A 10,668-nucleotide genomic window follows, 5' to 3' on the forward strand; every position below is an offset into this window, starting at 1 on the left:
CATATGGAAATACTACATCACTCTCTCCATCTTTAAGAAATGCTATTGTGGAGAAAGTCTTTAACTGTAATGCTAGGATGTCCATGTTTTCTTGGCTGAAAAAAATATCCTCATATGTCTTTTAAAACTGGGGGTTGTCCAGCCCATATTGTTATACTTGAAAGGCACCCTAAACATTGATTTCACAAATGAAAATTGAGAGAGAATGAGTTATCAAAGCCTTGTTTTCAGAGCATTCTGGAATCTGGATTACACTCAAACTTGATTCCTACAAAAGCTACACAGCTTGCTCACTAGAATCGGGATTGGGCTTCCTAACTTGATATATTCCTCTTTCTGCTGCAGCAGTTGTCTCTCAGGAAGTGGGTAGGAAGGAAGGGGCTGTGATATGGTAGGCATGATGCTTGAAATTGTTGACCACAGCCCTTAATGGCCACTAAAGATGTACATGTGGGTACAGTTGAATTTCTCCAAGTTTTTTTTTTTTTAAGTCAGAGTCATGTATGAAAGAAGAGAGCAGAATTATTAGTAGCATGTGCAAGATAAAGGCAGCCCTTATATATATATATATATTTATTTAAATTCAGAAATAGTTAAGCTGTTTATTTTAAGCAACTGAAATATTAGAACAACTATCTGGATCAGCCCTAAAATGAATAAGATCTCCAAATTTTAGGAAATTTATCCTCTTAGCTGTTCTTGGTGCGAGATGGTTCTGATACCATCCCAGAATGATAACTGCAGTCATATGGCACTTCATAATTTGAAAACTTCCACATTAACTTATTTAAGCCTCACAGCCCAATAAAATAGATACCCATATTTTACAAAGGAAGCAGCTGAGGCTTAGATAATTTTAGGGCACCCTTGCCTAAGATTACAGGTAGTAAATTGAGGAGGTGGTACTTGTATCCAGATCTTTTGACCTAATGCCCAGGAGAATTGACTGGGGACCTGTTCACACCCAGTGCTCTGCTGAACACTGTAAGGAATATAGATACACACAAGGTGTGTTTCCCCCTAATTATGAAAACTAGAAAACAGTATAGTAGTATTTAAGTTGAGAAATAACTTGAATAGTAGCAGATCATAGAAAGTTAGTGTGAAACTAAAGTAGGAAAAGTTTCTATGGCAAAGTTTGGTCTTAAAATAGGTCTTGTAAAATGGAGATTTGGACACAATATATACTCAGCATTAGCTGTAAAGAAAAGCATTTCTAGTGGTGGTTCAGATTTCAACCTAGCTCTAACCCACTCTAACTACATGCAAGATAGATAACACCTCCTGATTCATTAATGCTGAAATATAGTCAGACGAGGGTTTGCAGTTTTAGGGTGTTGGTGGTGGTGATACCGGCAAGTAAATTAAGAACAAAAATACAGACCTTGTTGAATGAGGGGGCAATAGTGAGGGAGAAGTAAAATGACTCATGTAAACAGTCAACAGGAAGTGAGGTGAAGCATTGGTTCCCAAAGTGGCAGCTGATCTTTCAGCAGAAATTCTGCAGGCCAGAAAGGAGTGGCATGATGCATTTAAAGTGACAAAAGGGAAGAACGTACAACCAAGAATACCCAGCAAGACTCATTCAGATTTGATGGAGAAATCAAAAGCTTTACCGACAAGTAACAGGTAAAAGATTTCAGCACCACCAAACCAGCTTTACAGCTGTTAATGGAACTCTCTGGGTGAAAAAGAAAAGGCCACAACTAGAAACAAAATTACAGAATGAAAAAGCTCACAGATAAAGGCAAACATACAGTAAAGGTAGGAAATCATCCATACACAAAGCTAGTAGGAAAGTTAGACAAAAGTAGTAAAATTATACAAAAGTAGTAAAATTATCTGTCCACAATAAAGAGGTAAGGGATGCACAAAACAAGATGTAAAATATTATATCAAAAACAGTAATTGTGAGGGGAGGAGAGTACAAATGCAGGGTATTTTAAATGCATTTGAAATTAAGAGATCAGCAACTTAGAGCAATCACGTATATGTATAGACTGCTATTCCAAAACCTCAAGGTAACCGCAAACCAGAAAATCTATAATAGATATAAACACAAAAAAGAAGAAGGAATCCAAACATAATACTAAAAATAGTCATCAGATCACAGGAGAAGAGAACAAAACAAGAAAGAGACCAAAGGGGACAGGGTGGGAGGGATAAATTTGGAATTCTAGATTAGCAGATACAGACTACTATATATAAAATAGATAACAAGGACCTACTGTATGGCACAGGGAACTATATTCAATATCTTGTAATAACCTATAATGGAAAAGAATCTGTAAAAGAATATATATAGATATATTCTTTATCTATATATTATATATAACTGAACCACTTTTGCTGTACATCTGAAACATTGTGAATCAACTATACTTCAATTAAAAAATAAAAATTATAAAAAAGACTTTTAAATACACAGAATAGTCAGAACACTATACCTTTGCAGTAAAAGCAGTTCAGTATTTATTGCTGAGGGAAGGGGCTTAATTTTTTAATGCTTTGGCTTTTCAGCAGTTTTTTTTTTTAATTTAAATTTCAGGTCCTTCCCCTTCTTTGGGGCTGGAACAGAGGTAAATTCTTTTAGGAAAAAAAAAGGTTATTTGGGTTAAAACACAAAAGTCTTTTGAAAGCTGTTTTTGCAAAATTCAGGTTTAGTTAGAAAAGAATGAGAAAACTGAAAGGGACTTAGTGGCCTTACCTATTGATGCGTTTATCTGATTAGACTACCACACCTTTGACTTTCCCTGATACGTGCATGCCACTGGATCCACGTTTGTGTTTTCTCTTTCATGCTTAGGGTAATTTTTTTTGTTTACTGAGAATAAAAAGAGATATTTCTTTTCTCCCACTCCAGCTTTATTGAAGTAAAATTGGCACATGAAATTGTATATATTTAAAGTCTACGACGGGATGATTTGACACATGTGTTCTTTGTGAAATGATTACCACAATCAGGTTAATTAATATATTCATCACTTCACATGGTTACTTTTTTTTTGGTGATGAGAACACAAGGTCTACTCTCTTAGCAGATTATCAAGTGTACAACACAGTATTATTAACTATAATCACCATCTGTACATTAGATCCCCAGAGCATATTCATTTTATAACTGAAGGCTTGTACCTTTTGACCAGTATCTCCCCATCTCCCACCACCCCCTCCACCCCAGTCCCTGGTCACCAACATTCTGTTCTGTTTCTGTGAGTTCATCTTTTTTTTAAGGGTCCACATATAAGTGAGATTATATAGTATTTGTCTTTCTCTGGCTAATTTCAGTTAACGTAATGTCTTCTAGGTTTGTCCAGGTTGTTGCAAATGACAGAATTTCCTTCATTCTCATGGCTGAATAGTCCATTGTATATATGTACCACGTCTTTATCCATTCACCTGTTGACAAAGAGTTGGGTTGTTTCCATATCTTGGCTATTGTGAATAATGCTGCGATGAACATGGGAGTGCAGGTATCTCTTCCAGACACTGATTTTGTTTTGAGGTCAGTGTTAGATATTTGTTATGACACCAGGAGGCTGCTTTCTCATGCAAAATCTTTTGAGTCAGGTCTGTGGAACTAGGAGTGGGGACAATGGCAAGCTTTTCTTTAAGTGATGCCCCTGCTATAGGAGCTGAGCTGTTGGTGAAGGGAAGGGGTGCAGGAACCTGTGTTCCTCTTGGCTTGCCTCTTCTTGTGAAGACCACCACCTCCTGAATCGGGGGCAAGGGTTATCCGTGCCCCAGTATTCTCAGCTTCCGCGTCTAAGGTAGAGCCTGTGTTTCACGGAGTAGGGCTGAGCAGAAGAAGGGCACCCTCAGGCTCTTAAACTTAAAATTTTTGAACCCTTAATCCTCTCTTTTTTTGTTTACTTGTAAAGTAGCCTTGAGTTCCCCCCCACATTGCTGTATTTTATTCTCCTATTGCCCAACTTTATTTTCTTCATTGTATTTATACCTGAAATAATATTGATATCTATGTTTTTTTATGCCTCCTTCCCCCTGAAATGTTAGCTTTGTAAAGGCAAGAGACCTCATCTGTTTTGTTTAACACTGTTATCTCCAGTGCTTAATAAATATATACTAGCCATATGCTGGGGACTGCCATCACAACACTTGCAGTCTTGTAGGGCAGAGAGGAGGATTGTAAATAGACAGCAACATTTTTCTAAAGGTGCTGTGAAAGAGGAGAGTGCATTCATGGTGCTGTGATGATTCTGACCTAAGAGAATTACTATCATTATTGTACATCAGAATCAAAACAATATACACATCTTATTGTAAGCATCGTTGCCATAGGAAGCCAACTTGTGGAATCTTGGAGCCTCTTTCTAGACCACCAGTGAGGCAATTGAAAAGTTTTGGGACTGTGGCCTGGATCATAGAATTGGGTAGTTAGTCAGGTTTCATCTGGTTTTTTCTTCAGGCTAACATCAAATAGTTAACCAGAGCTACTTAAATCTTTTGTCTTTCAGATGAAAGTCTGCCTGTGGCTGTATTAGAAAGCTTTTGATTACTACTTTTGTTCCTAATTTAGTAAAGCACGATTTTACTCGCTTAGGAAGGATAACCGCTCTTCTCACAGGATTATTGAGAGGATTAAATGAGTTCATATTTTAATGCCTGGCATATTATGGGCATTCGATAAATGGCAGCTTTTGATGTTTACCAATTTTTTTGTATGCAGTGTTGCCAATTGGTAGAAGGCTTTTATCAATAATTGCCACAGATCCTTTGAATCAAAGGATTAATATAAACCTTAATAATTGAAGTACAGCCTATCTGGATGCTAGAAACTAGAAATTAGGGTGAGCAGTAATGACCACTAAAGGCACCACTAAGACATTTCTCAAAACATCTAGCCTCGAGAGGAGCAGAGAGTAATTACTTTTGAGCATGTTTGAACAGCATCTGGATATGTCATGCTGACCCCAGAGTACTTTAGGTGTTACGTATTAAAGAATGATTTAGTAAGAACAGTGGGACAGATGGAGATATGTGTTTGCCCCCCTATCAGCATGTTCTGAGGAAGACACGTGTGCTAAATGAGATGTGTATGGAGATCCGACTGAAAAGTATGCATCTAGAATGAAATACTCTGGTGCCTCTCTTTTGTTTGCCACTCTGAGCTGTTATGCTGAAACCTACCTGGTGTTCCAGTGTGTCACTGGCAAAGGGGGAAAGGGAACAGGAAAATCTTACCTTGAGGTTATAGATCCCAATTAAACTCTCTTTTACTCAACCTTGATCTTCATAATGGATTAGAAATTCAGGAACAGGCAGACATGGCAAGGATTGACCCCTCTCTTATGTGCCCAAAGCTATCCTAGAACATGTCCAGCTTTCAACCTTGCCTGCTTTGTCTGCCATTGTGCCCAGTTCCCCATGCTTCAGAAATCTTCTCCTTTCCCCCATTCCCTTAGAGCACTTGGGATATAGTAATTCTGACAAACTCCTTTCCCCAGGTGTAGTTATTCTTTAAAAGAGGAGGCTCAGTAACACAAAGAAAGTTCGCTAACTGATTTCATTTTAGACAGAAAAACTGTAGAGAAGTAGCCACAAGTTGGCTGTGTATTAGCATCCTTTGGGGGAGCTTTTACAAAATTTGAGAGCTCTGGATCCACTGCCAGAGATTCTCATTTAATTGATAGATAGTGAGGCTGGAGTTCTCTTGAAAATTCTGAGTTTCTTCAAAAATTTCCTAGGTGATTCAGTCAGAGTTGAGAAACAGCTAAAGAAGAAGGGCTCTTTGTGGATAGACCTTCTACCCCAGATGAAAGCTTATCACTCACCTGGTCTGTCTTGTTTGAGATCACCCTTGGTCAGAGGGAAGGAGAGGGTTGTAGGCTTTATAGAAGGAATAATACCCAGTTTCTAGGGTCCCTCTTCACATCCCACCTCTACTAGGTGATGGAATAAAGAAGGTTCCTCTCTCCTTGTTGAAGTCTGGAAACTTCAGTTAAAAGATATTTCCACTACAAAGAACAGGGGGCTGTTTCCCTCCTAAGCCAAACATGATCTTAATTAGTTTCCAGTCTCTGACTCCTTAGGCTGCTGTTTGCAGGGTTTCCTAACCTTTTTTTTAGTGCCATTGTAATCCTTTGGTGATCTGGCAAAGCCTTGGACCCCTTCTCAAGTTAAATATTTTAAATGTAGAAAATAAAATGCATAGCATTACAATGGAAACAAGTTATATTGAAGTAGAATTATTGAAATAATAAAATTTGTACAGTAATATATGCTTCTTTACTGATATATTAAATTACATGTAGCAGTTGGTCTAATAATTTCAAAGTAGTCATAAATGTAAACAATATTTTAAGATAGATGTGAAAAACTGTAAAGTAATATTGAAGCAACTGGTTTCTGTTAAACTCACAGATACTGATAATGCTCCTGTGGTCTGCTGCCAACATTCACAATTGAAAACGGTGCTAAATTTCAGTTTAAGTTTGTGAAAATAAATATATACTTTTTCTTATCCAAGCTCCTGTATACCTGAAAATCTTATATGCTGCGGTTAAGTATATTAATATTTTAGTCTTCTTTTTACAGGTGTGAAACAACAGCTTACGATTGTGGTTTTTCATAATAATAATAATAATAATGAGTTTACCTACTTGAGTATTTCCCAAGTCCCTCTTTTGATCTAAAGCTCACATTATAATCTCGTTATTCAGCATAAACTGAATGTTTTACCAGATTTAATGCAGAGCATTAGCTAGATAGCTCTTCTCTGAACTCCCAGAAATGCTAATGAGAGTGGTTTGATGTTACAGGAATACAAGCGCAAGTTAGCCAGAGTTTCCCTGGTGCGAAAAGAACTCAGGTCCCGGATCCAGAGCCTGCCGGACTTATCTCGATTGCCCAATGTCACTGGCAGCCACATGCACCTGCCCTTTGCGGGGGACATCTACAGTGAAGATTGATGACCAGTCTCTTTCCAGGGCCCAGGACTTTGCAAGAGATGGAGACAGGTTAGGTGGATAGTCCTGTAGTGTTATTTTTGTATATTGTTGAGAGAGTGACATTAACAAAAAGAAATAAGTAATTTATAAAATTGTTTAAAATGTTGGTTTGTTTACTATTTTATTGGTAAGTTAACATGACTTAGTTTAAACAAAGTGAATCTCTGTGTATTAATAAGCTCACAAATAGTGATTATTTTCAAAAGATCTTTTGTAAATTTTTTTGATTCAGGGCCTTGTGAGAAATTCCATGTTTCTATTTCTTCATGTATTTTCAAATGATTTTCTTTATTTTCTTCAGTATCTAATCACTGTATAGTATGTAATTCCTAAAGAGTAAGAACTAATCAGGAGTTCGTTGAGAATTTATTATGGTATAGTTAGGACTTGATTGTAGAAGGGACTAAGTGTTCCAACTTAATTTTCACCCTTCTTCCCAACCAAAATATCAGTTCTGTGCCTCTCAATGCCTTTGATTCCTATTTCCTAGAGGTCAGTAATTTAACAGTAAACATGGATGTCATTTTGAGAGTCAGATCAGAACCTAGAGAACTTTTCCACAATAGCACTATAGGGGTTCCATTCCACTGCCACAGTGTAGAATAAAAGGAGTGTTAAATAGGGACCCCCTTGAATAAACTTTATTATTATTTGGATAGATTAATATGAAAATGCTTTGGAAATGTTATAAATTTTGACATTGTACCAAGAGAACAACTCTGATTCTAGAACTGATTTCTAGTTGTCAAATCAGGCTCCTTTTAACATAATTGATCCCTTCAACATAAAGCCATCTGTGGGATTAAAAGAAGTGTAAAATAATGATACTTTATTATTCTCTTAGTCATTTAACTTTAAAAACAATAGTATTTTTAGCTTTAATATTTCAAGAACACAATATTCATTAATGTTCAGTAAAGTAGCCTGGAACATTTTTAATGTTTCCTTAAGGTTTTTGAATGACTGTATATTTGGAAATTAAGCAGTGCTACACTACAGGGTAGATCTGGTAAATATTATATTTGTATATTTAGAATTACCAAAACAAATGTACTTTTTTTTACCTTTTATTTCTAACCCTGTGTGTTAGAGCAGTTGCATGCTCTCCTGCTTTCTCTTTAAATCACATTGTTAAGCTGTGGAGTTTGTACTCAGTGATGACTTAGGATGAACATTTTTTTCATTCATTACTTTACATATTAGACATTTTTCTTTTCATTGTAAGAAGATTCAACTTAGATAGTCAATAAAACATCTTTTAAATCCCACAAGCCAGTTATGTCTCACTAGTCTGAATGGCTTCACTCTTTCTCAGTATTAGAGATTATAGCTAAAATGAATCTATATGTGAAGGAGAAGACAAATATTTATTTTTAGTAGCCAGTAGTTTTGGGAACAGTGCTTTTAACAGTTTGACCTCTCCGAAACAGAAACACAGAGAAGTAGTTCCCACATATGGCTTATATTCCAAGGTTTTTTAGTCAACTTTTGGAACTCGGGGCACATTTTTTCACAGGAACGGTAGTAATTAGATTCCCTGTGAACACTACCACAGAAAGCTCACCCAGGAATCTAATCCACTTAACCATGAATGTACTTAACTTGTAATGTGGTTGACAAATTACTGGTAGTAGATCCTGACCAACATTTGTAACGTCGCTAAGAAAATGGTGTATAGCAGCCAGACTTACACATTGGGGTGTATGTCTGTCTTGTGTACTTCTGTCCCTAGGTGTAGGATATGTAAGAAAAAGATTCAGCATGGTGGTGGAGGGTGTAACCAATGCACAATTATTAAAACCTGGTTATACCTGTTGTAAAAGTATGCCACGCAAGTTAATCTTTGTTAAAGTGAAAACAAAAACTTGTGTATTAATTTATTTTCAGCATTTTGACCTTATTTATGATCTGCTGAAGTGTTGATTTATCTATTCAAAATACATTTTTTTTCCATTTAAAACTAATTTATAAACTATGTACTCCTGGGAAGATTTGAAACCAATTAGAAGTTTGTTGAAATATTTTCACCATTTAAGACAGACTTCTGACTTAGATACTGATTTTAATGCCAGTATCTGCCCTAAATATTTATGATAAAAATGCATTATTTTTTAAAGAGCTTGATGTGATTTGTGATAAGTGATAGTACGCAACCTGAATCCTACTCCCAGTTTCACCCTTTGACCAATCCTCCACAAGCCTTCAGTTGTTGGTTGATTTACTGACTGTAAACACAAATGATATGGTCTGGTTTAGAAGTTATGTTTTCAGCCTTATGATAATTAACATGGTAAGCCTTAGCAGTAAATAGCTTTCCTTTCTAAAAGGGAGACTACATTTTCTCAAGAAATGGGGCTAGCTGGGGGTACTATAATACCAGATTCTAAATCATGAGCATTTTCTTCACTGTGTACGTGAGGCAAATCATGCATTTTTGAGTGCAGCTTGGCCTGGCCCCTCAAGAGAAAAGCATGTCGCCATACTTGCAGTAGGGGTATTTTGGTTTGAATGGATACCATCACTCTTTTCTCCACAAACAGTGCAGAGAGCTGTCTGGAGTGGCAGTTTGAACAGATTCCCTGGCGTTCCCTCTGCTCCTTCCATCATTACAGTAAGTAAAAGAACCACATGGGGGAACCCGGGAGTCTGAGAAAATCAGCTGTGCTTAACAGCCAACCTCCCTTTCTAGGAAAACCAGTCCAGGTGCAGCTATTTTGGTACCTCTTCTCACATGCACTCTGAATCAGGGTTTTTCTGTAAGAACTCCTTCAGGATCAGCAACAGCTGGGATGACGTTGTCATCCTGATCTGCAAAATTAAAATAACAAACCTAGGTTGTCAATTGTCACTGTAGATGAGCAACTCATCTATTATCATTATTGAACTGGTTCTGAGAAATCTTTAGAAAGAAAACACTCAGAAGTACAAATTAATTAGGAAAGTTAGAATGTCCTTTCTGAATTTTCCATTCAAAAAATTTATATTATATGAAATAACATAAAGCTCTATACTGCTTTGTATTCTATTAAGAAGTAGCTCCTAAGATGTAGTCTTGTTTAATAGTTGTTGCACTGTATCAAAGCTTTTTAAAGTGTAAATCCAATTCTTCTCTGTATAGAAAGGGAGCATTGTGTTACTTACTGAATTTATTTATACAGAGCATTTGTTGCCATCTGTAATTCCAGCCATCCACACATGAGTCTGTTCTGAGGTGGCAGTAGCACACGGGAAGATGAAATTTCCCTATTTCTTTACCCCTTTTTCTTTGGTGGTATCTGATGACAATATAAGATGTTCTTAATAAAGTTTTACGTTCTTTTTGAGATGTGTAGATTATTTTTGTGAATTTGTTTAATTGGATATGGGGTGCGGGGGGAGACATTGATGGACTGGGAGGGAAACAAAGTACTGGAAGTGTCCAGCAATGTTACCGTGGAGAAACTGCCAAAGGAGATTCTACTTGCTTGGTCAATGGGAACCAAACTTGAGCGAACATCCGAATCACCTGGAGGGCTTATTAAACTATAGGTTGCTGGGCCCCACCCCCAGAGGTTCTGGGATAAGGCCTGATAGTTTACATGTCTAACAATTTGATGCTAATGCCACTGAGTTTAGGGACCACATTTTGACAACCACTGCTCTAGAATAACTTTCAAGTCCGTGACTTGCTTCATGATTTAAAATTCCAGGTAATTTCAGG

The 10,668-nt window shown here is 36.9% G+C and overlaps 1 protein-coding gene across 1 annotated transcript in view; it reads left to right on the plus strand.

Moving 5' to 3' along the window:
* The window catches only part of RPRD1A (regulation of nuclear pre-mRNA domain containing 1A), a 72,523-nt gene extending 62,232 nt beyond the window's left edge, over positions 1–10,291 (plus strand). The window contains exon 7 of the mRNA XM_082354092.1: positions 6,780–10,291. Coding sequence (XP_082210218.1) covers positions 6,780–6,929 — 150 coding nt within the window. The 3' untranslated portion in view covers positions 6,930–10,291. The remainder of the gene's footprint in view (positions 1–6,779) is intronic.
* Positions 10,292–10,668: the final 377 nt, after the last annotated feature.

The sequence above is a fragment of the Balaenoptera borealis genome (genome assembly GCF_965194805.1).
Source record: "Balaenoptera borealis genome assembly, chromosome: 14".
Taxonomy (NCBI): domain Eukaryota; kingdom Metazoa; phylum Chordata; class Mammalia; order Artiodactyla; family Balaenopteridae; genus Balaenoptera; species Balaenoptera borealis.